Source organism: Zootoca vivipara, chromosome 2, assembly GCF_965207765.1.
Source record: "Zootoca vivipara chromosome 2, rZooViv2.hap1.1, whole genome shotgun sequence".
Lineage (NCBI taxonomy): Eukaryota > Metazoa > Chordata > Lepidosauria > Squamata > Lacertidae > Zootoca > Zootoca vivipara.
The window spans coordinates 57,784,437-57,809,876 of record NC_142584.1 but is presented as its reverse complement, the minus strand read 5'-3'; the positions used below and the strand labels follow the sequence as shown (position 1 = coordinate 57,809,876).

The following is a 25,440-nucleotide window of genomic DNA, read 5'->3' as shown; positions in this document are numbered from 1 at the left end:
TCTTACAATCATAATCTGGGTGGTAGTTTTCTCTTTTACTTTCTCGCGATAGTACTGTGGTATTTAAAGAACTGGGGTTCATTCTTTAGTTGCTTTACCTGTTTCTCATTGGAAGAGAAAAGACCTTTTACTAATCATTTCTCATTGGAGTCCAGTGTTCGCAAGCAGAAACAGAATACGACATTCTGTACCATGCAGGCACACAAATTGGACACGGATGAGTTAGAAATACTAATTACCAATGAGGAATAAAACAAACACCAAGAAACCTTAGGCATAAATTCCTTTTCTTTTAGTAAGTTTACGTACCATAGAAAGGTCTCAAGGTTTTATCTTTTAACTCAAACATACTGATTCCCTGACCATGTGTCCTGTTTTCTTTCTTTCCTTCTCTCATTTTGCTATGCAGTGAGTTTGCAGCCACAGTCCATCCATAAGGACTTTGTTTTTATTTTTTTCACATTGCGATGTTTTGTCTAAACTTCTTATAGGGGGATCAAGGTAATGATGGTGCTGCTGGTCCACCAGGTCCTCCTGGACAGCCGGGTGCAAGAGGGCCCCCTGGAGACACAGGAAAAGATGGCCCAAGGGGAGCCCCAGGCCTTCCTGTAAGGCGTAGTTATTAGCTAAGATAACTGTTGAAAACTAAAATGCATGTTTTGCGGGGATATCCTGCCCATGAATGCATTTCAACTATAAGTTCCTGAGCCTAGAAGTCAGATGTATCAAGGTGCCTGGGGGAGGATGTAGGCATTTTTGGAGCAAAGAGTAAGAGCGAAGAGAAATCACTCTTCAATATCTTGAAACCAGAGGCAGAACTCATCTTCAAACTGCTTGCGTTGGACAGGGACGATAATCTAGTCAACAAAGCTTTGTAGTGGCGGCTTGCCTTGGAATGGGTATCTTGCATTTTGCAATGAGCAGCTAATATTTTGACAATTCTGCTTGTAGATTCTAGCAACATGGCAGGCTTCGGGGTTTATCAAAATTTGAGTTTCCCTTGCTGCTACAGCAGCAATCTTTTTTGGCAGTGCCCATGGGATTGTTCTGTAGGGCAAGTGGTAGTTGTGTCATAAAAATGATATTCACAGTAGCCTTTTATTAACTAGCTATTCATACTCAGTCCTTAGTCATTAAATTAATCACTAAATCCCCTGCTGTTGAATTAGGAGAATTAACAGTCATTATCTACCAAGCAAAGATAACTGAGATGAGATACAGTTTATGTGTTCAATGTAAATCCACGATAAATAGATCCATAGCATACCTGTATGTATTTTCACTTTATTAATAACACTAATCTAGATCATCAAGACATGGCAACATTTCTACGTTCCCTAAGTCAATGAAATAATGCAATCTCCTGAAGCTTCTTTTCTTCACTGTTGTGCTTTTTAGGTGGGAGGGGAGGGTTTTGAAAAAGTAATTTTAGAAATGCATTCATTGCCTCTATTTAAATAACTTGTGTTATTTAAATAATTTGTGTTTCTTTAGGGTGAGAAAGGACAACCTGGAGAAGCTGGTATCATGGTTAGTATGCAATCTATGGTGTTAAAACATATCCTAATGAATTGATTTCACATATTCAGCATGAGAAGCTTGCCTAGCCTACCTCAGATGTGTGTACTGTAACCTCTTCCTCTTTCTGCTCTATAATAGTTTTATACAGCTCCTTTCCTTGACTATGCTTTTGCCATCTAATCACTACCCCTAAATACATGACTGCCATCTGTGCCAAGTTGAGTTTAGAACAATTGTCAGGCTTAATTGTTTAGGGCTTTGAAACAGTCAGAGTCTTGTCTGTTTTTACGAGTCAGCTTTCTGTACTGCACCATCAGGAAAAAAATACGGTAAGCCTCTTTCCCAAAGCACTTTTTCGTTCTCTTCTGTCTTTTGTTGTCCTACAAACATTTCGCATATGCTCTTTTGTCAGGACCTATTTAGGTTATTTCTTTACATCGATATTGTTTTGTTTTTTTAATTGCTACATGCACTGACTGTGGCGCATGAGAACCACAAGTGCCAAAACCCTAGACTATCAAAAGACTTGCTGACCTCTTTTTAAGTGTCAGAACATTTGTAATAAGATACCATGCTAGCAAACTTAACTCCCAAGTGTTTTTCGTCATAGGAGAAGTACCCATTTCCACTTCTGCATCCTGTGCGTGCTGCTGCATGGCTGACCCACTGCCCTTTCACAAGCCTTTCAAGGGTACTATATTTACAGCATCTTGATATAAAAGATCACAGGCCATGAGTGAAATTTTTATTTATTTTCATTTTTATTATTTATTAAATTTATATACCACTCTTCATTCGAGGATCACAGCACGGTTTACAGTATAAACACACAAAAATACATAACATAATAACAAATAACACAACACCTCCACGCAGAGAGATTTTAAAAGGCCATAGGTTGTTTAATTAGGCAAAGGCCTGGAAGAAGAGGAATGTTTCCACATGGCTGCTAAAGATATGTGGGTGGTTTGTGGTATATTCCCAGAAGCTCTTTTCCCACTGTGTGTCCCCACTGTCCCCCAAACCACCACCAATAGGCTAGGATGAGTTGAAAGATGAACCCCCCAGAATAGCGTGTGGACAGAGGAGGGGGAAATCGTTATAGCAGGCGAGTAGAAATGCTTGTGCTGACAGAGTGATCTCCTTAGCACTAAGCTGAGTAATTCCCATCGTGTTTTGAGGACCCACCCTATTCCTGCGACTGTAATTCGTTTTGACTGGTTTTTCTTACTGAATTAAAAAAATGCTGAAATCCACCCCTAAGACCTGCTGGTGAGGAAAGGGTAATAATTATAGTGGGCAGGATTCAGCTAGAGAGTCCTGTCAGCACAAGAACTTCTGTTTGTGCAGTAAGGCTTTCTCTCTCCCTACCCCAATAATTCCCTTTCAAAGCTTGCGGTAAGGAATTCCATAGTTTTAACTATGCATTGTATGAAAAAGTGTTTCCTTTTTCTGAATCTTCCAACATTCAGCTTCGTTGGATGGCCTCAGGTATTGTGTTTCTATTTTAAGTTTTGTGACTGGTTATACCCAACAGCCGTTTTATAGAGGTGCCCACGACACTTCCTCTAAATGGCAAATGGACCTTTGGGCCCCAAAAAGATTCACAACCCAGCAACATTTTTAATGAGCTTAGATGCATATGTTTTATTTTTAAAAAGGTACAATTTTATTTGTAACTATTTCCTAGACATTGAAAAAATAATAATGTTTTCATTCCCGATATTTGTATGTCAAATATAACATGCTTCATTTATTTGTTTTGAAGGGTGAGCCTGGTATTCCAGGAGGAAAAGTAAGTTATTTATGTTTCTTTCTTTCAAATGCAATTTGCATTCAGACATCATGTTCCCAACCCTGCCCCTACTATCTATCTATTTCCACCTCACAACTCAGTTATCACAACAGAGTCACAAAATATCTCCAACTTGAAAGTAAAATAGCATGGCATTTAAAACTACAAAACACATTTAAAATAATCTTTTTTAAAAAAAAAACAGCAATACAATCACAAAGCAATCCTCTGATCCAGAGCAGACTGTGGTTTGTTTCTTGCCCAGCACAGCCGCAGAATGAGCAAGGGAGGAGCAATGCTCTTGAGATTTCAGTAGCATCCACCAACATCCCAAACTACAGGGGGGTTGTGTAACTATTGCATTGTAAGCAGGGCTAATCACATGGGGCTCACCCATCCATGGACATGATAATCAAACATTATTCACTCTGTGCTGTTGTATCTCTGAAGCTGATCCAGTACATGAAAGCTTCTGCCATAACAGTCTTTAAGAAGACTCTGCCATTCTTGCTTCAAGAAACTATCACAGCTACCCCTCTAGAAACTGTCCAAATGGAGTGGTTTGCTAATATCTGGACTGGACTTTTAAGAAGCAAATATCTGTATATATTTCTCCAAGGCAGCTGAGTCAGGGGCAGGATATGTGTATATTTATTTTGGATTGTGTTTTTCATATAATGGACCTTAGAAGGGCCACCAAGTAGTTGTGGCCAAGTTGGAAAACACGTTATTATTAATGCATGCTGTTCAGAACTGCATAAAACCTATGGCTACGGTATTTTTAGGAAACACGTTTAAGGATTAAATTTCAGTGTGTTCCACAGATAATGAATGATGTCTTCATGATTTATCCACACTGCAAATTGTAAGACTACTCTGAGCTAATAAATGAAATCTCTCTCTCTCTCCTTCTCCTGAACAGTTAGAAATTAGGTATTAGAAATTAACTCCCAACTTCTGGATCAAAAATATTTGGCAGTTGCTTTTCTGGTTAGGCTTAAAGTGTGAACTGCTGAGCTTCTGCCAGCATTGACCCTGGGAAACTTAATGCACTTTTGTATTTCAGTGTCACCTATGTGTGTTCTGTTTCATCAGGGTGATGCTGGAATCCCAGGAGAACCAGGGATTCAAGGGCCAAAGGTAAATTTCCTTTTTGTAGCTCCCCATCATATATATATATATATTATGGGTAACAAAGTCGAATCAATGCAGTATTGGCATACAGGCTGATCATGTTAAATTTCAATCCTAAATATATTTGGTGATTGAGAGTCATAAAGCAAGATCATATTCTACACTACATAGAGCAAACTGAATCAGAAATTAAAGATTGTTTTTCCCTTTCACTGTGGTCCTATGGGGCTCAACCATTCTTAAAGAATAGCTTGAATAGCCATAAGAACAGCTGTACCATGTTTAAAGACTGTCATTTAGAGCCTGAATTCTTTTTGAAGGATGCTCAATATTTGGACTTTGGGATGAAAGCAAGATTGTAATGTTCACCTTAATTTGTATTAATCTCAGGGAGAACAAGGAAGTATTGGGCCCATAGGAGAGAAGGGCAATGAAGGACTACCAGGCCCAAAGGTAAACATCTTCTTGAATGGTACAGTAAAACTGATGAACACCCTCTTATTAGAAAATGAGAGTGTTATTTGCACTTCTTTTGAACGCTACAGGGAAAACAAGGAAGCATTGGCCCAATGGGCGACAAAGGCATAGACGGTAAACCAGGGCCAAAGGTAAGCAGCGCATGGGAAAGCATTAAAAAACTAGCACTTGCCTTGCTCAAAAACTAAGAGTTTTCCACTCCACTTTTTAAAAACACTACAGGGAGAACCTGGAAGCCCTGGCACAATGGGAGACAAAGGCATAGACGGTCTACCAGGGCCAAAGGTAAGTGGTGCATGGGAAAGAATAGTAAGACTAGCACCTGGCCTGCTTAAAAACAGAGAGTTTTCCACTGCACCTCTTTCAAACATTACAGGGAGTACCAGGAAGTGTTGGCCCAATGGGAGAGAAAGGAATAGATGGTCTACCAGGACCAAAGGTAAGCATCTTCTTGAATGGTACAGTAAACCTGATGAACACCCTTCTTAGAAAATGAGTGTGTTCTTTGCACTTCTTTTGAATGCTACAGGGAAAACAGGGAAGCGTTGGCCCAATGGGAGACAAAGGAATAGATGGTCTACCAGGGCCAAAGGTAAGAAACACATGGGAATGGATAAAAAACAAGCACATGTTGCGTTCAGAAACTGAATTTTTTCTATTGCACCTCTTATAAACACTCCAGGGAGAACCAGGAAGTGTTGGCCCAATGGGAGACAAAGGAATAGATGGTCTACCAGGGCCAAAGGTAAGCAGTGCATGGGAAAGAATAAAAAAGCTAGTGCTTGCCTTGGTGAGAAACTGAGAGTTTTCCATTGCACCTTTTTTAAACACTACAGGGAGAGCCAGGAAGTGTTGGCCCAATGGGAGACAAAGGAATAGATGGTCTAACAGGGCCAAAGGTAAGCAGTGCATGGAAAAGATTAAAAAGGCTAGTGCTTGCCTTGGTAAGCAACTGAGAGTTTTCCATTGCAACTCTTTTAAACACTACAGGGAGAACCAGGAAGTCCTGGCCAAGTAGGCGAGAGAGGCATAGATGGTCTACCAGGGCCAATGGTAAGGAGCACATGGGAGTTGATAAAAGACTAGCACATGTCTTGTTAAGAAACAGAGTTTTCCATTGCACCTTTTTAAAAACTCTATAGGGAGAACCAGGAAGTCCTGGCCCAGTAGGGGAGAGAGGCATAGATGGTCTACCAGGGGCAAAGGTAAGCAGTGCATGAGAAAGGATAAAAAAGGCTAGCACTTTCCTTGGTAAGCAACTAAGAGTTTTCCATTGCACTTCTTTTAAACACTATAGGGAGAACCAGGAAGTCCTGGCCCACTAGGGGAGAGAGGCATAGATGGTCTACCAGGGCCAATGGTAAGGAGCACACATGGGAGTTGATAAAAGACTAGCACATGCCTTGTTAAGAAACAGAGTTTTCCATTGCACCTTTTTTAAAACACTATAGGGAGAACCAGGAAGTCCTGGCCCAGTAGGGGAGAGAGGCATAGATGGTCTACCAGGGGCAAAGGTAAGCATTGCATGGGAAAGAATGCTAAGATTAGCACAATCCATGCTTAGAAACTTAGAGTTTCCTATTGCACCTCTTTCAAATGATACAGGGAGAACCAGGAAACATTGGCCCTGTGGGAAAAAGAGGCATGAGTGGTCTACCAGGGTCAAAGGTGGGTATTACATGGGAAAGGATAACAAGATCCTAAGTACATAGCCTGCTAAGAAACCAAGAGTTTTCCATTCTTCCTCTTTCAAAATTTACAGGGAAATCGGGGAAGCATTGGCCCAACAGGGGAGAGAGGCATGGATGGGCTACCAGGGCCAAAGGTAAGCAGTGCATGGGAATGACTGCTAAGATTTAGCACATGCCCTGCTTAAAAACTTAGTCTTCCATTGCACCTCTTTCGAACACTACAGGGAAATCAAGGAAGCATTGGTCAGACTGGGGAAAAGGGCATAAAAGGGCAACCAGGAGCAAGGGTAAGCAGCACATCAGAAAATATACTAAGACTTGATGATACCTGCTCAGAAACTGAGAGTTCCATTGCCCTTCCTTAAACACCACAGGGAAAACGAGGAAGCGCTGGCTCAGTGGGAGAGAGAGGCATAGATGGGCTACCAGGCCCTAAGGTAAGCAGCACATGGAGAAAATTGCTAAGATTAGCATATGCCCTGCTTACCAACTGAGAGTTTTCCACTGCATCTCTTTCGAACATTATAGGGAGAACCTGGAAGCATTGGCCCAGTGGGAGAGAAAGGCTTAGATGGTCTAGCAGGGCCGAAGGTAAGCAGAGCACGGGAAAGATTGTAAGATTGGTTAGTTCATTTAAGTATCTGTATGTGGCACCTTTGCACAGTGAGCTGTTCCCAAAGCAGCTTACAACAAATTCCTTTTTTCATATTAAACAGCAAAACATTGATTGGGGAGAAACCAGTTTTGTAAGCACAACAACAATTCAGCAACAAATGTAGAATATACTGTCTTCAGTATTACAAAAAAAAAAAAACTAGACCTAACGGCTGAGTACAGAGCAAAATGAAAGTTAACAGACAATAAATACAGTACAGCAAAAGAATGGTCTTTTAACTAGATGGTTCACATCTGGCTTCCTCATCTGTTCTTCAGAGGAGGCTGACATAAACAGAGGGCAGTGCTGAGGAGGGCTTCTTATGTCTTCTTACCCAGCCTCCCAGATGTCCAGCTGCTTGTACTGGTCTTATTGCCCTACTTAAAAATTGAGACTTTTCCATTTCACCTCTTTCAAACATTGCAGGGTGAACCAGGAAGCCCTGGTCCAATAGGAGAGAAAGGCATAGATGGTCTACCAGGGCCAAAGGTAAGCAGCGCATGGGAAAGGATAGAAAGATTAGCGCATGCCCTGATTAGAAACTGCGTTTTCCATTGCACCTCTTTCAAATATTACAGGGAGAACCAGGAAGCAATGGCTCAGTAGGAGACAAATGCATTGATGGGTTACCAGGGCCAAAGGTAAGCAGCATATGGAAAAGGATAGTGAGGTTAGGGCATCACTCATACCAATGCAAGCATTTCTGCTTGCTTAACAAAACAATCTCCCCTCTCCTACACCCCCCCCCCACTGATCTGGGGGTTCTCCCACCCACTCCTGCCAATGGCAGGGCACAGAGGGAGGAGAGGGAAGGAAATTGTGCTAGTAGAATGCCTTGTGCAGGCTTCTGCTAGCAGAATCTGGATCCAGCCAGGGCCGTCTCGAGCAGGTCCCCGCCCTCACTGGGCGCACCACAGCTTCTGTGCGGCTTCATCGCGCAGCGCCCCCCCTGCCGGCCCGACGCCCTGGCGCCCTGTGCTACCGGGAGTGCACCTAGAACCAGGCCTGGATCCAGCCCTGGAAGTTTTCCATAGCACCTCTTTCAAACATTTCAGGGAGAACCCGGAAGCCCTGGCCCGACAGGAGACAAAGGCATAGATGGTCTACCAGGGCCAAAGGTAAGTGGCGCATGGGAAAGAATAGTAAGACTAGCACCTGGCCTGTTTGGAAACTGAGTGTTTTCCATTGCACCTCTTTCAAACATTACAGGGAGACCCAGGAAGTGTTGGCCCAACAGGAGAGAAAGGCATAGATGGCCTTCCAGGGCCAAAGGTAAGTATCACATTGGAAAGGATAGTGAAACTAGCACCTGGCCTGCTTAGAAACTGAGAGTTTTCCATTGCACCTCCTTCAAACATTACAGGGAGAACCAGGAAGCGTTGGCCCAATAGGAGTGAATGGAATAAATGGTCTACCAGGGGCAAAGGTAAGTATCAAATGGGAAGGATAGTAAGGTCTGGATATGAACAGAGTGGCCCAAGCACACATGCAAAATGCTTCATTCGCAACGAAATTGCAACTTGCATTTACAGCAGCATCCCCTCACATCTAATGGGATGTTTCACTGCCATGCTCTCCAACATTCAGGAGCAGTTTATCAGATGTTTGAAGGAAACGTATGTAGCTGAAAAATGTCACATGTAGAAGACTTCCCTTGGATCATAGCCCAAGACTAGTATTAACCCTGCTTGGTAACGGAGAGCAAAATGAAACATGGTAATCAAATGTATGCATCAAAACACAGGTGGTCAAATTTTTTTCAGGAAGATGACCATTTTGAGCTGTTGGGAGGGTCCTGCTTAGTCTGCTCCCCAACTGCTTCTTTTCTTATGTAACTCCTTCCCCTCCCGAGCCTCTTCCTCTCCATATGATTCTCGATGTATGTTTTACTTTTGGAACATGCACAATACATGAATGGTGCGGAGCAGGGTATTTGCATGCTTACTGTGAAATGGTGAGGTCCAGGTTCACATGAAATTCCATCTCATGTTGAATTGGTGAGACAGCTTGAGCCCTTTTGTCTATGTGATGGCGAATGCTGAAAAGCAGGGCAGCTAGTGTGGTTTAAAGAGCTGTATGCACTTGGGTTTCCACATGGGAGGATGGCGATGGAATGAGCTTTGGCTGCTATTGGCACATGGCTGTCAGAAATTGCTAGTGTGCTAGCAGGGCGTCTGGTGCTGCACATCCAACTTCCCACACCTAATGACCTCAAACCCTGGCTCTTTGAACGCTTTATCCTGCACTTATGGAGCTCTGTCCTCCACAACAGGCACTATTAAACTGTAACCAAAAATGCCAAATGAAGGGAAATTAAGATAGAATGTTCATTTTCTCTGCTAATATAGGATAACAAACAATACTGCATTAATTTTTTATGAAATAAAATGTAGAATCATTCTAACCATGAAGACATGCAGAGTAAAACACACACACACACACACACACACACATCTGCTAATTAATTTAATGCATAGTAATTCAATAATTTGATTAACAGTACAGGAAATGACAACGGAGTGTACAAATTTTATAAGTCCCTACAGCAAATGACGTTATTTCATAGATGGCATGTTTATTTGCTCTGGTAACAGGAAGAAAACTTCAACAGAAACTGAAAACTCAATAAAAAGCTCTAACAGCTTCATAAGAAATACTACTCTTAGGTCATTGTATAATGAGCAATAAATTAAAAAAAAGTTTGACATAATAAGCACAAGTCAAATAAGCACAGGTTTTTTCATTTGATAATTTGTTATCAAGAAAAGCAAATAGGTTAGTTTGGAAATACTGTATCATGAAATCAGGATGGAATGTAAAATAGCATAAGTATCTTTGTTTCGCATGACCAGCATAGCATCAGCCCAAGGAAAATAGAGAACTGAAATATTTTCAAGAGTTGGGAGTCCTTTTCCAAAAAGAAAAAAAAAAGAAAATATCTGTAATCAGCCTCTTCTAGGGCATTGTATCATATGAGCTGCAGGTTTCTTTATTACCTGAAGATTTTATGTTCCATGGGTCACCAAGGCAGTGTCCAACATTGAGGGATTTTTGTGGGGAGGATCTTTCTGGAGATTGCAGCCAGGGTGCTCTTGCTTCCACTGCCTCCCCCCCCCAAAAAAAATAGGCTTGGAGAAAAAGAATTGAAATATCTTCAGTTTGCAACTGTGCCCACAGACCCAAAAGGGGTGGTGATCCCTATTCTATTCTGAATGTCAGGCTCAAAGCAAAATGAAGACCTATAGATGAAATATAAATAAACTATAATCTCCATTTAAGAAGGATGCCCAGTCTAGACTTGAGTTAAAAGTGCATTTGCATTTAACCTGCAAGCTTTTTGCTTCGGGGGGTTGTTGATAATTAGTAATGTCAGAGCTAATATGGAGAAATAATCTAACCCTTTCTTCCTCTGCTGTGGGGCCAAGGAAATCGCCTCTGAACATCCCTATTTGATTCATAGAATCCTAGAATTGTAGAATTGGAAGGGACCCTAAGGATCATCTAGTCCAACCCCCTGCAATGCAGGAATATGCAACTGTCCCGTATAGGAATCACACTTACAACCTTGGCATTATCAGCACCAGGCTCTAACCAACTGAGCTCCTTTGAAATAAAATACCAGATACAGAAGAGGATTGTTTTCCCTGGACCACAACAGAATTAAATTCTTTCTCCATATTGCTTCTGGTAATTATCCTGCCCACCAAGCAATTACAATTTGCATTTTTTAAAACCTGCCATGATGCACACAGAACTGCATTGCTATAGGAACAGCAGGTCTCATTTAAGCCTCCTACTTTTTCAGTCTTCCAGGAAAGAAGATAGATATGATATAAAATGATAAAACCATAGCTGTCAACCCTCCCGTTTTTCATGGGAAACCCCCTTATTTCAATCCATTTCCCGCCGCTATCCCGGATTGTAGATATCCCATAAATTTCCTGGGTTTCAAAGCAGCTCCTCTCTCTTCCTGCTGGCCAGGGAGGCTCCACTCGCCCCAACTCACCCCACGAGCAAGCAGCCAGCCACCGCCCAGTAAAACGCCTCACCTTGCCCATTGCTGCGCAGAACCGATTTCTGGTGCCGCTCTGCTCATGTCTGGGCACCGGTGCCCAGACATGCGGACATGGGCAGCCCGGACATGCGCAGAAGTGATTTCTGGTGCCCCAGACGTGGGCAGAGCCGGCACCGGAAGTCACTTCTGCGCATGTCTGGACATGCGCAGAATGGATTTCCAGTGCCGCGCCGCTGGGTGAGGCTGCTGATCCGTTATTTTCCAAACCGTAAGTTGACAGAGATGGATAAAACAGTAAACTGGCCACCTGCATTGAGCTAGATGCCCCTGACATATGACCATAATGGTGATACTTTTCTTGCTTTCTTAATCACCCACCCAGCTGAACTTATTAGCTTTTCCCCACTGAAGGAGGAAGTGGAGTAAGCCAGCAGAGAGGGGCAAAAATGAATGGCTTGAACCAGTGCAACATTCATTGGTATGCTTCTCTGTTCGATCAGTTAGGAAGATGGGAAAAAAGTGTTATTTTAATTGCCTCTTTGTTCATTCCAAGATAAAACATTTTAGAACTGATTATGTAATTTTTCATGAGTCTTCGTCTTGAAGTAGAGAAAAGGAAACATTTGTTTATGCTATGTCCATTTAACCAAATTGCTAATCCTTTAGAGCTGATCTGTATTTCATGATGTCTGCATCAAACTTACCTTCCTCTTTATTAGGTTATAGCTCTTTTTATGCTGGAAAAATGAAGAACGTAGTGTTTCAGAATACCCAAATGTAGTAACTGTCTTCGTTTATAAAGATTTGACGTGCTAGAGTGTCTTTTTGTCTTTTTACCTTTTTGCTACTTGCCATGTTAATTTTTCATAAACTACAGAGATTACAAAAAGAAATATTTGACAGTGTAAACAATGCAAGCACAAAATACAATATGCAAAAGCAAAAGTATAATCATGACATGATTAAGTTTATATGCCAGGCTAATTTCTTGTTCAAAAGTTAGTTGGTTTTGCAGCAGTGTGGTGTGCATATTGTTACACTAAAACCTGCAGGCTGTTTTATTATCTTGTACCTGATTTGGCTGATTTGTTTTGCAGCTGGGTTGTGTGAAGGTCTTCTAAACCTGCTATTGCTTATGCTGTGCTCCTCAAGACACATATATATGTGACGTATCTTGTCTCTGAATCAATATTTTAGAGTAACAAACATTTATTTTCAGGGTGAACCTGGTGAAAGAGGAGCAGATGGACACATTGGGCCAAGGGTATGAATTACTTTTGTTCTTTCTTTAGCTCCCTAAAATAAACACTCAAGCTGAAAGAAACATACACAGTGAGATTTGTGGAAGATAAATTAACTATACAAAAGCTTGGGATTTCCCCCCTTGGCACTAACTCAGCTGACAATACAATCAGTATAAATATTCTGGAGTAGAAAATTGTTTCAATGAATTTCAGTCTTTGACATTTGTGTGTGGACTTATAAAATGGGTTGGGTACTAGTTTTGACTTTTATAGGCCATTGACAAGCTCAAAGGGAGGTTCCATATTCTATGACATCTCTGCCTTCCATATTGAAGTCCATTTGAATCATTTTGCACCAGGACCTATGTCATGAATCATTGTCAGGGACTGGCAGCGCTCTGATGAGTGTGTTGCAGAGAGAAGAGGGCAGGGAATTGATCCAGGAGGAGGGGGCAGTTATTTATGGTGTTTGGCTCCACCTGCGAGGCTGTAGCCGGGGGGGGGGGCTGGGGGCTTAAGAGAAAATGTCCAACAGAGATGGAGATGGGTGCAAGATGTGTGAAGAGATAGTAAGATTTAGACTGCAGTCCTAGACACACTTAGCTGGGTGGTTCCATCATTGAACTCAAAGGGGATTTGCTACTGAGTAGACATACATAGAGAATCACACTGTTTGGCTGCAGCCCTATAGCTACTTTCCTTTGAATAAGCTCCTTTGGAATCTGAGTTCTTATTTACTTCTGAGTAGACAAGCATAGGATTGTGCCAAAGCATAGAGGAACAAAAATATTTTCATAGCTCATGACATTGAGAGTGTGCTTGGAGGATTTCCCCAGTGCGAGGAATTCCATAGTTGTGTTGCTACTACTGCAAAAGCATCTGCCAAAGTTATCTTAACTAATGATGGCTCTAAGAGCAGGACCTCCAGTACCCAATGGGCCATAATGGGAACTGTCACAGCATAGGTGATATATTCCACTTTCATCCAGTGAACAGTTATTATCTAGACTGTAGCAATTAAAGTACCGTATTTAATTATGAAACTAGAATTTACAGTGACATCTTAATAGCATGTGAAAAGCAGAAAATTATTTCTATTCCCATAAAGTTTTTAATTGCCTTTCTTTTCTTTTTAGGGTCCTCCAGGCCTGAAAGGAGAACAGGGTGATACAGTAGTAATTGACTACGATGGTAGAATCTTGGAAGCTCTTAAGGTAACCTTTATGATGATGATGTGATAATTATACAATTTGCTTCAAACATGAAGTGGCACTAAATTTTAGGGACACAAGAAGAACCCTGATACATCAGGCCAAAGGGTGATTTGGCTCAGGGTATTTAGAAAGCCTACGAAAAAGGACATGATAGCAAGATTGATACTCCCCTACTAGAATCAAAAGTCCAATTTACAAGCCAGTTTGAAAAATTTAGGCATGGTCCACTGAAGCCATAGCAAACTGTCCATGTTGCCAGAGCTTTTTGCTACAACTCCACTGCCAAACCTGTCATCAAAAGCAAGGGACAATCAAGGGCAATGGTCCTTGAAAGAGAAATGTTATGACAAGGCAACAATGTTTGGATGCTCTGGAATCCTTTATACTGTTCATGCTAGGCTAGTGCCATAATTTGTGTCTATAGTGATATCTATGTTGTTTCTCGGGACCCAGGTGGCGCTGTGGTTAAACCACTGAGCCTAGGGCTTGCTGATCAGAAGGTCGGCGGTTCGAATCCCTGTGACGGGGTGAGCTCCCGTTGCTTGGTCCCAGCTCCTGCCAACCTAGCAGTTCGAAAGCACGTCAAAATGCAAGTAGATAAATAGGAACCGCTACAGCAGGAAGGTAAACGGCGTTTCCATGTGCTGCTCTGGTTTGCCAGAAGCGGCTTTGTCATGCTGGCCACATGGCCTGGAAGCTATACGCCGGCTCCCTTGGCCAATAATGCGAGATGAGCGCACAACCCCAGGGTCGGTCACGACTGGACCTAATGGTCAGGGGTCCCTTTACCTTTATGTTGTTTCTTAATAGGTCAAAAGCAGCTGAGCTGTTCAGTGTGGTGACCATCAAAACTGTTTTTAGAAACAGCTGTAGGCAAATTCAGGCACATCTGGTGGGAGTGACTCACAATTAAATAAGCAGCTCTTTGTTACTTAGTGGACTGCAAGCAGACTGATTGGGGTGGAATTTCAGTTTGTCCTTTCAGATCAAATGGGGGGGGGGGTTATATAATAATGTTCTCAACAATAAAAAATGTTTAGATGATGGTCTTTTCAATTGGAAAAGTATTTGAATAGCATAAATATTTAATTCTTAATACATTTGAAAACTATTCTAACTGTTTTATAACAGGCTGCAGGGAAACTGAGATTGACGGTAAAATTGTTATGTGCCAGATGCCTGTGTGGATTTATTTTTTTTAAATGGCCTAGCATGTGGCTTTTCTGCTTCAGATTTTTGGATCATGGTCCTCAGAAACTTTCTACCAAACATTTGATTTCTGTTAACAAAATAATGACATAATCCCTTAGGTTGAATCATTGGCAGCATGATAGATGTGTGTCAGACACAGTGATAATCAAGTAATGAATGTGTTTAATTGCTTTGTTTCATAGTTTCTGGCTTGCTTCTTTAAAATTGCATTAGGCATTGTTTTGAAAACATGCTTCACTCCTGTTGAAATCAGTGGGATTTAGAAGTTGTCCTCTGTCCTAGCTAGGTGTTGCGCTAGTCATCTGCAGGGGAAACTGTAGCTGTGCTCAGATGGTTGAGAATTCTGAAGACTCCTTTGGAGACAGGCAGAAAAAGCAGCAGGGGGTCATGGAGCCACTGCCCACCTTTCTCTATTGTTTCTGACCATCCCCTTCCTAGCCTCTTGGGGAAATGTTCTGCATTATGGAAGATGGGCTTAAGTTGGAAACGAGATGACCTGCTAACCATAGATTTTGTTGCCAGTTGTTTTTCATCTCTGTTAATTCAGAACGTTTGTATTAACAGTAGTTAACAGATAATTTGCTGTCTTTTGTTCCAGGGCCCACCAGGCCCCCAAGGGCCCCCAGGCCCCCAAGGAGCTCCAGGACCAAAGGTTGGGTTTTACTCCCTTTTACATAAAATGTATTTTGTTCTGTACTGTACTCAGTACCTGCTTGGCAACACTGAGTTTGGTTTATATGTGAATCTTGTTAATGGCATATCCCCTTGGATAACTTTAGGGGAGTCAGAGTGGTGGGTAACATGTTCAAAGTTTCAAAGATTAGCAAAGGGAGAAGAATTTTAACAAGTGTCTATAATCACTTGTTTGTGGGCCCAGGCACAGTGAGATCATGGTGGGATGTGCAGGTGGCAAAGGAAGCAAGAGACAAGTGTTCGATTCAATTTTATTGGTTCCAGATGAAACAGTTTTGGGCATGAATTGAATGATCAGCTAGCCTGCATGCTGGCTGAAGATTCTCTAGGGCTGACCTAGTTTAATCTCTATTTGGAAGGTTTGTTGAAAAGTAACCAAGTCACAAGCTGTATAGGGCTTTGTCTCAGCTTAAATAAATTTGACACTTCATTTGAAATATGTAAGATTAATCATGCACCTTTAAAATATTGAGCGCTGCAATATATAGTTCTTTGGGGAAGGGGGAAAAGATTTTTATTGGTTAGATTCATGATGGGGTCATTGCTCTGATTTATCCCTTTTTTTTTTGTTCCAGGGAGAACTTGGTTTGCCTGGCCCACCTGGAGTTGATGGAGAGAAGGTGGGTGGGGTAGCATTATTAATAAATGTGTCTTCAATTGTGTGACTAAAGTTCTGTAATAGGCATTAAACTACCTATTAAATGTTTAAGAGTTACTAAAGTGGTTGGAATGCATGCAGTCTTCAAAGGCAAATATAGGCAAATTGCAAACTTTTCATCCTGCAGTTCTTCCAACCATTCCATATCCTAGACAACCTACTAATTTTTAATCTGCATGGCATGTTGAGTGTGTGTGTGATACGAATACAGAGACAATAATTGTGTGTGTGTATGTATGTATGTAGGTATATATGGTATATGTGTGTGTGTGTGTGTGTGTGTGTGTGTGTGTGTGTGTGTGTGTATATATATATATATATATATATATATATATATATATATAAATAAATGTATTTAATATGATTTGCTCTCTAACACTATGAGGTTCACACCTGATTGTCATTTACCAAATAAAGTGTTCAGCAACCAGAACTAGAGCTCTGCTCCAACATCCAATCATTCCTGAGCATAGAGTGGGAAAACACTGCCATTATCCTATGTTGCATCTTTCTATCCGAGTCTTTATTAAGCACCCCTCCATGATACATGATCAAATTATTGCAGTCAATAATTTAATTTACATCTAATTCAAAATAAATACTTAAGATTGTTGTGTTCAGGACGAGTGTGTGCATGTCCAAATCTTTACTGATATTTCCTGTGCTTTGAAATGGTCACATCCACATGATCTATTAAATTCCATTCCACTTCTTAACCAGTATTAGATTGTAAACAGTTCCTCTAACACAATCAAAATAAAAAATATTCTAACAGAGTAACACTGGGAAATAATGAATACTATTAATTTAAAACCAATTATCTTACATTTCCCCCCTTAAATTACAGGGTCCTAAAGGTTCAAAAGGAGAGCAAGGAAGCTCCGGACTCATAGGACAAAAAGGAGAGAAAGGAGATGTTGGCATGACTGGTCTCCCAGTATGTCTGTTTTCGATATCTATTACTAAATACAGTTTTTTCACAGATACAGTTGTTTGATATACAAGGTGCATTACACATACACGCACGCACGCGCACACACACTCTCTTTCTATGGGAAATGGGTGTGTAAGTGCCTGCTGTAGCGTCTCTGATAATATGAGGGGTGGGGAGATTCCTGAGGGAATTCATAAAGCTGCTTGGAAAGCAAGGCTAGATTCCAAAATAGAGCCTCCTCGCGGAAGCTCCCTGAGAAAGTCATGGTCCACCCTTTAAAGAGATCAGTAGGCCCTTTTTGGCTGGAGCCTGGAATGGCCACTTTGCCCTCAGTCAGGATGGCATCAGCTGCTGCAGTTCTCAGCATCTGTTCACTAGCAGGATTTGTGTCCAGCCTGTCTCCTCTTTCTGTTCTACTTTGGCATCCCAGGTTTTTGCACATCCCACTAACTCAGCGAGTATCTGGACAAGATGTGCAATCTGATAGGTAACAAGCAGCCTGAGGTTTCTTTTCTTTTCTAAGTTCCTATGATTTCTTTTGGCAAAACAACTCCCTCCCCTCAAATTCTATCCTTCAGTTTAAAAATCTGCATTTGTGTTTATGGGTGAGGAGATCCATTAAAATTAAGGAACATGACTGAGTTAGGTCCATTCATTTTATTGGTTATGCTCTAGTAAAATACCACCCTTTCTGTTCCTTCAGTTTAAAAATCTGCATTTGTGTTTATGGGTGAGCAGAACCATTAAAATTAAGGAACACGACTGAGTTAGGTCCATTCATCTTATTGGTTATGCTCTAGTAAAATACCACCCTTTCTGTTCCCAGCATTCTCTCTATTGTGGCATCTGCACTCATAATGGAAAAGGGTATTTGTTAGGGGACTGGGGTGATAGATGTAGGTTGTTACTTGAGCAATTACATCTCACAGTAACAGTCAGTGACTCTGTTGTCCGGGTTGAGTATCAGTTCTTTTAATAAAAGAGCTTTCTGGTGCTTCCCTTCAGCACCTACCGTTTACATATGTTTTGTGGGCTGACAGATGTTTTCTTGCAGGCTGTATTAGGAAATTATTAATTTTGGCTTATAGAAACCTGGGGACCCAGGTGGCGCTGTGGGTTAAACCACTGAGCCTAGGGCTTGCTGATCAGAAGGTCAGTGGTTCGAATCCCTGTGACGGGGTGAGCTCCCGTTGCTCGGTCCCAGTTCCTGCCAACCTTGCAGTTCGAAAGCACGTCAAAGTGCAAGTAGATAAATAGGAACCGCTACAGCGGGAAGGTAAACGGTGTTTCCTTGTGCTGCTCTGGTTTGCCAGAAGCGGCTTTGTCATGCTGGCCACATGACCTGGAAGCTATACGTCGGCTCCCTCGGCCAATAATGCGAGATGAGCGCACAACCCCAGAGTCGGTCACGACTGGACCTTTACCTGTACCTAGAAACCTGTTAAAGGAAAGTGTCTGTCAGTATATGTGACCTGATTTTCCCTTCCCAAGTCCGCCAACCCCTTTTCAGACTTCACAGACTACTGAATATGGAGGGCTACTTTGGGTGCGCACGTGCAGAATGTGTCTGTTCATAACTCTGAATCTATCTGGTGATGAGGGGGGAAAACTGCTGTTCCTTTAAATTGTAGGGTCCGAAAGGATTGAAAGGAGACCAAGGAAACCCTGGAATAACGGGGGAGAGAGGAGAGACGGGAGAAATGGGCTTGTCTGGTCCACCGGTATGTCTGTCTTCAACATAGTTTGGGACTAGAAGGTTGCCATAGATGCTAATTACTAGAAAAAAAGTTAATTTTCACTTGTGTATGCTATATACCAGGGGCGTAAGAGCATAAGCATAAGAAAGAGAAACATAAGCCTTGCTCTATCAGGCCAAAGGCCCTTCTAGGTCCAGACTCCAGCATCCTGTTCTCTGAGTATCCAACTCAATTCCACTTGTGAATCTCTGACAGTGGAGGAAGAGCATAGCTACACTAGCTAGTAGCAGTTGATAGCTATATCCTCCATATGTTGTGCTACTCATATTTTAAAGCCGTTCGAGTTAGTGGCCATCACTGCCTCTTGTGGGAGCAATGTCCATGGTTTATCTGTGCGTTGCGTGAAAAAGTGCAGCACAATTCAACCCACACAGACTTCAATAAATGTGTCTTCAGAGGTTTTTTAAAAGACCAGAAGTGATTAAGCCATACTTAGGTCCCTGGGGTGGGGAGTTCCAAAAGCATGGAAGAGAGTCTAGTCCCCATTGCCTGACAGTCTGGCTCCTGCCTCCAAAGTCAATGCTTTGGCAGGCTCAGGCAGGTACAGGTGACTCTTTAGATAACACTGTCTCTTAATCATTTTATGTTTTATTCATATGCTAGCAGGATGGGAACTGCTTTTCTGCAGTGTTATGAACGTGAATCCTGGAGTCAAATTAGGGAGGTGAATTGTTTTGAGTCCTTCCTGGGAGTAAGGGTTGTGATTGGGTGGGAAGGAGCCATGTGACTGGCCTCACAGACATGGGTTGCAGGTGCATAGGCATCCGCATGAGATCTCACTATGAAGAAGTGGTTGATAGCAATTTATATAGATGGGACTTTCTACAAGAAACATGAAGAGTAACAAGCACATTGTATATAGCCATTTACAGTGTTGCCATGCTGCCTACTATTTCCTAGCAGAGCTCAGCTAGAATTGCCAGGCATAGGAAAAATAATTCACCTTCCATTTGCCTGTAACTGACGCAATATCAGAGCCAAGAAAAGTTCAGCCCTGCAAGGAAAAACTCCCACCGAAAATTAATAGGTTACTATTCTACAAACTTTATATCTTAAAATATATCCTCAGACACCAGACTCTTTCTTTTTACTATTTAGGGCATTGATGGACCAAAAGGAGAACCTGGCGCTCCCTGTGAGAAGGATCTTGTAAGTTTTAAACATACTGAGAGTGACGTATGTTTTGTTTATCTGTTCTATTTAATTTATATCACCATTAAGAAATGATCACAATGCAAATACAAAGTAACACAGAGCCAATAGTAAAATATACTTTGAAATTCCCAAATCCGTTACATCATACAAATCAGCAGTAAGATGTGGTCTGTACAGCAAATCAAAAGATCCAAAAGTCCTTTGCCCAAACACTATTAGGAGGGGCACATTGTGTGAAGAGGTGCTCCGTAAGCAAATGATGAAACTGAATATTTGATATGAAACAGGACTTTTGCTTTCACTGAGACTCCACATTACAGGTTCCTGAATTTTTGCAACAAAATTTATACATGTTGTGACAGTCTTTACTTTTAATAGTGTTTTCAGAACCCAAATCAAAATGCATTCATTTGGAAATAAGTCTTGTTGATTTCAATGAGAATCACTTACCAATAAAGATCATGACCTAAAGACTGTTTCCTACAGGCCAGGAACTTTCTTCAACACAACAAATATTATATATGTCTGTTGTTTTCTGCCTAAATTATCCGTGTACCCCAATACCTGTGTATAAATCAAATATATGGTAGGCTTTCCAGGGTGAAAAATTATCACATCTGATTCAAATTTAAATTGTTTGCCTAAGATACAGAAATGAGGTCAGAAGAGCAGCCTTAGAAATGGCCAAGAGAATAAATTTCAGTCTTGTGCCTGACTATAATTACTGTATAAGTTCTTGTATTCACAGACGGCACTTTCCTGAGTTCTAACTTGCATACAAACACTTACAACTTACAAACTCTTGGTCACTTTCTGAATAAGAGGAACATTGTTTGTTTGTTTGTTCAATCAATCAATCAATCTAATGTATTCATCTGTGATCCAAACATAAACTTGCTATACCAAGAATGCATTGCCAGTATAGTGCCAAATTATGGTAATGAAATTATGATTTGTCTCATAGGAGATAAATTGTTTTAAACCTCAGAAGGGGTTTGTTTGTTTTTTACTATTAAGTCCAGACTCTGAACATACTGTGACACTTGCTTAAGACCTGTTTGAAATCAATGGGACTACAATTTGTTTTGTTGTGCTCTGAGACCTCACCTGTACTCAGAGATTTTTTGAAAGCATTTTGGTAATTAGAGTGAAGGGTGGGCTTTGTCAGTCTCCAGTAAATCTTCATTTAAAAAAAACAAAAAACAAAACAAGCCTTATTTACATATGGTGACCATAAAGTGTACTAAACTTAAATACTGCCATCAGTTTTTATCCTATCTTACTCTCATAAAACAATATATGTTCAACATATTGGGTCCACTGTGTGGGCACAGCACCCAAATACAGAGCGTTTCCATAGGCTCTACTATAGCTCCCCGCTTGCTACCTCCCTCACCTGTGGCAATTGTGCACAAGCAATTTTTTTATTTAATGTTCTTAAAAAACATTTTTATTAATTGCTTTGTTCTCTATATTTCTTAAGAGCATTTTCATTCACCAATAATTTTTCATTCTAAATATGTTGTTTTTTTATAATGCCCGTACAAGTCTGCATTCTGTCAAGTCACTTCACTATGTAACAAAATCCATAGGTGCAGATTATAGCTGAACCAGGACCTCCTGGCGTTCCAGGTCTACCAGGTCCACCGGGCCCTATGGTAAGTCTTCTGTTTTAATACTCAGAGCAGATTGTGATATTTACCAAGTTACAATCTCTGTGACTCTAACCCAGACATCCCCAAACTGCGGCCCTCCAGATGTTTTGGACTACAACTCCCATGATCCCTAGCTAACAGGACCAGTGGTCAAGGATGATGGGAATTGTGGTCCAAAACATCTGGAGGGCCGAAGTTTGGGGATGCCTGTTCTAACCTATATAGGGAGGTTTATTTTGTGTGCAGATCAACAACTGTTGATGATCAGTGTACAAATCTAAAATACTTAGAGAAATCACTGCAATAAAATCATCTCAGTACTTTAGCAAATGAGATAATTTTATCGCTAATATTTTATCTACTTTTTCTGTGGAATAAGCATGGAATAACACCCTGCAGAGTTGGGAGCCAAAACAAAACAAAACCCCATAACAAGAGTTTCCAGGCAGCTATGAAATGATTCCTTGTGTGAAGTAAAACGCCACACTGCACACATTCAGGATAGATGCTGTGCTGAGAGCATGCCCAGAACAGCTAAGCTTCAGTAAGCTTGGATCCCAATATGCTCAGCAAGCATTTTACTGCTGACTCTAGTTGTTTGACAGGAAGGTTGATCCCACTGACTATATATAGGAGAGATCCAGATAGTCAAACTCTTCCTTTGATATAATTAGCCGTTGGATCAGATCCTAAACATTCCAGCAGATGGCAAGCCCATACCAGAGCATTGACTTGAGGAACATAAGTGGACTGTAAGAACTGTGGTGTGGTCATTTCAGCACATATCTGGGGAAGGGGAATTTGGGGGTGAATAAAAAGTGAGCAATGTACAGTGTTAAACATTTTCAGTCTTAAAATTTATTTCTCTTAGTTACAACTGTTTGAATGTGGACATTTGTAGTGACACACATATTGGTGATCACAGATTTGTAAGACATTTTCCAGAAAAGAATGCACATTGCCATAGGAAGTATATTTATGGATATTTGGCGGGGGGCGGTGAAGTCAGGGTAGGCTCCCTTCTACAAGTTTAGAATCCCTGACTTCATTATACATAATCAGATCAGTTAGATCAAACTTTTCTTTTGTTTAGATTGGGGTGGGATTGTTTTTTTAACCCATGATAATGGGGTGGGGTGGGGTGGGGGTGGGATACAAACAAATGTATTCAAGAGGAAGTTTGATAGCTGTGTGTACAACTTTGTGAGAGGAGTGGTACATGAAATATGTGTTAGGATACTTTAAGCATTCTTTAACAAAAGGAACTATTGCTGTCTTTAGGGTCCTCAAGGAATACAGGGGCATAAGGTGAGTCTATTACCTAAATGCCATGTGGTTTTTCCAACCTACATTAAATATCTTTTTTTTTATTAAAGATTTTCTCATGGCATAGTAATATGTGCCCTTGCTTGAAAATCTGCTATTTTACTTCTTGCTGAATATAATTTATTCATCTTATTAAATTATATTGTTGCCACAGGATACATACTTGAGCCTATCCCTACAGATTTCTTGGGAAAGGGAATGTTATCCTTCCCTTTCTTCCTTCAGTTATTTCTAATGTTAAAGCAAATACCGGTAACTTTTGCATCTGCCTTAGTCCATTAATGATGCTTGATACTATTTTCTCTTGTAATTATTGTCCAGTGGCACCTTAGAGACCAACTAAGTTTGTTCTGGGTATAAGCTTTCATGGGCATGCTTATACCCAGAACAAACTTAGTTGGTTTCTAAGGTGCTACTGGACAATTTTTTATTTTGTTGTTGTTGTTTAGTTGTTTAGTCGTGTCCAACTCTTTTTTATTTATTTCTTGTAATTATTAATCTTTAAAAAAAAATTAAGGGGAGATATATTGATCAGTTAATCCTTTTGAATATTGGCCAAAATACTGCATCGTTGCCTACTTCAACAGGTAGGCAAACTAAAAGTTGACAAATAAATGACAAGTAACCTCAAGAACATGCTGAGACATTTCGCTTCACTGTTTCCTAGACCTTCCATGATTTTGTGTCCTCAGCATGTCAGTCACCTTCTGGCTGTTCAAACTCCCTTAAGAGTTGCCATTTATTGACACTATTTTTAAAACATTTACTGTTAAATTTTATAATACAAATGGGACATGACAGGAGCAACCGGTTTTGCTCTTCACTTGTTTTCCCTGTTCATATTTAAAGAAAGGGAAGGGGTAGGATGTAATTTTTTAATGACAAGATTCAGAAAAGATGAAGTGAATGGACCACTTTGCCTCTCATCCCCATTTTTCCCAGAGCAGTGAGGTATGGCAGGGCCAGGATTCAGCTCCCTTTACCAACCAATCTATTTTGATAAAAAATTAAACACACAGCTCACTTTAGAGATGAACAAACATGGCTTCCCCCTGGTTTTTCTCACTTGGCTTTAGAAGTTGATATTTCTGTCTGAAAGGAAAGTTTCCATGCTCAAAGCTTCCTTCCACACTGAAATATAACCAGGGCCAGCCCTACGGCAAGGCTGGGTGGCGCAGGGAGCCGGGCCGCCAGGGGGGCGCCACGCGGCGGGCGCTGGGAAATGGGGTGGGGAGGGGCGCAGGAGGGATCTTCGCACCACGGCACCCGGGCGCCAGATATGCTTAAGACAGCCCTGAATATAATGTAGATTTCTAAAGAAAAATGCAATGGGTTATATGGTTTAATCTTAAAGAATACTTTTAGAATGATAACTTAAAGACGTGCACCATTCACCAAAACCTGGTGTAGAACAACTGCATTTAAAGTTCTAGCTTTGTGCCTTATTCTTTTCAGGCTATAGGTTGGCGAGTAACATACTAAGATGACAGCATTCTAAAAAAGAGAAAGAAAAACAGTTAGCCCCGTCTACTGTAGACTGTAGCCACATCCCCTGAATTATGCAGGCATGTTTGCATGAGTAGCTTCTGTTTCTCTCTACATCTAAAAAAAATGCCTGAAAGATAAATATAATTGCACAAACATTGAGGATTTGAGAATAAGGCTTGAATTACAGATCAACTCCCCCCCCCAACCTCCCTTGTATTTTCTTTTTTCATATGCATCATTGATATCTTGCAGGGTCCTCAAGGAATTCAAGGACACAAGGTGGGTCGCTAAAATTGTGCACACAATTTATGAATTGAACTGGAACTGAGCACAAGGACAAACCACTTTGACCACTGAAGACTAACTAAGCTTTTCCTAGAGCAATTAGGCAGAATGAGACAACCAGCTCTGTCAGCAGATGCTGGGAGGCAGTGGGGTCAGCCTCCCATGTTATTTTCACCCAAGGCCCCTGGCCTTACCCTTCTGTTGGAAGACTGTGCACCACACAGCCTTTCCCATACCCTTAGCCTATTTCATTGCCAGTACTGAAGTAAGATTAAGCTGCAAGTCCAGTCAGCATCTGTACATGGAATGGGGAGGTGGGATGCCATCTTGTCCTTCAGCTCGGGAAGCGAAATGTCTTGGGCCAACCCCAACTTAGAGCACACCAGTACAAAAGATTTATTTCAGGCAGATAGATATAAGAACCCAACATAGGTTGAGATCTAAAGCTCCAGGAGAAGACATGAGCCCAGTGGAGATTTATAAGATAAGACCGGATTTCTGGTCACCCATTTTTGCAAAACTGTTTTCATA

At 41.2% G+C, this 25,440-nt stretch overlaps 1 protein-coding gene across 3 annotated transcripts in view; it reads left to right on the top strand.

Moving 5' to 3' along the window:
• Positions 1 to 25,440, top strand: part of LOC118080387 (uncharacterized) — an 81,761-nt gene that overhangs the window by 45,562 nt on the left and 10,759 nt on the right. Inside the window, exons 1-33 of one of the 3 annotated variants that reach the window (XM_088661960.1) lie at positions 1,495 to 1,530; positions 3,290 to 3,316; positions 4,383 to 4,456; positions 4,841 to 4,903; positions 4,996 to 5,058; positions 5,150 to 5,212; positions 5,304 to 5,366; positions 5,457 to 5,519; positions 5,610 to 5,672; positions 5,764 to 5,826; positions 5,918 to 5,980; positions 6,070 to 6,132; positions 6,533 to 6,595; positions 6,690 to 6,752; positions 6,843 to 6,905; positions 6,993 to 7,055; positions 7,147 to 7,209; positions 7,700 to 7,762; positions 7,852 to 7,914; positions 8,329 to 8,391; positions 8,483 to 8,545; positions 8,637 to 8,699; positions 12,508 to 12,552; positions 13,669 to 13,746; positions 14,878 to 14,901; positions 15,557 to 15,610; positions 16,227 to 16,271; positions 17,157 to 17,246; positions 18,875 to 18,964; positions 20,099 to 20,149; positions 21,748 to 21,813; positions 23,092 to 23,118; positions 24,877 to 24,903. In XM_088661960.1, the coding sequence (XP_088518086.1) occupies position 3,316; positions 4,383 to 4,456; positions 4,841 to 4,903; positions 4,996 to 5,058; positions 5,150 to 5,212; positions 5,304 to 5,366; positions 5,457 to 5,519; positions 5,610 to 5,672; positions 5,764 to 5,826; positions 5,918 to 5,980; positions 6,070 to 6,132; positions 6,533 to 6,595; positions 6,690 to 6,752; positions 6,843 to 6,905; positions 6,993 to 7,055; positions 7,147 to 7,209; positions 7,700 to 7,762; positions 7,852 to 7,914; positions 8,329 to 8,391; positions 8,483 to 8,545; positions 8,637 to 8,699; positions 12,508 to 12,552; positions 13,669 to 13,746; positions 14,878 to 14,901; positions 15,557 to 15,610; positions 16,227 to 16,271; positions 17,157 to 17,246; positions 18,875 to 18,964; positions 20,099 to 20,149; positions 21,748 to 21,813; positions 23,092 to 23,118; positions 24,877 to 24,903 (1,869 nt within the window). In that variant the 5' untranslated portion in view covers positions 1,495 to 1,530; positions 3,290 to 3,315. Of the gene's footprint in view, positions 1 to 1,494; positions 1,531 to 3,289; positions 3,317 to 4,382; positions 4,457 to 4,840; positions 4,904 to 4,995; positions 5,059 to 5,149; positions 5,213 to 5,303; positions 5,367 to 5,455; positions 5,520 to 5,609; positions 5,673 to 5,763; positions 5,827 to 5,917; positions 5,981 to 6,069; positions 6,133 to 6,532; positions 6,596 to 6,689; positions 6,753 to 6,842; positions 6,906 to 6,992; positions 7,056 to 7,146; positions 7,210 to 7,699; positions 7,763 to 7,851; positions 7,915 to 8,328; positions 8,392 to 8,482; positions 8,546 to 8,636; positions 8,700 to 12,507; positions 12,553 to 13,668; positions 13,747 to 14,877; positions 14,902 to 15,556; positions 15,611 to 16,226; positions 16,272 to 17,156; positions 17,247 to 18,874; positions 18,965 to 20,098; positions 20,150 to 21,747; positions 21,814 to 23,091; positions 23,119 to 24,876; positions 24,904 to 25,440 lie in introns of those variants that run through there. The other 2 variants (XM_088661961.1, XM_088661962.1) reach the window with 2 other exon arrangements.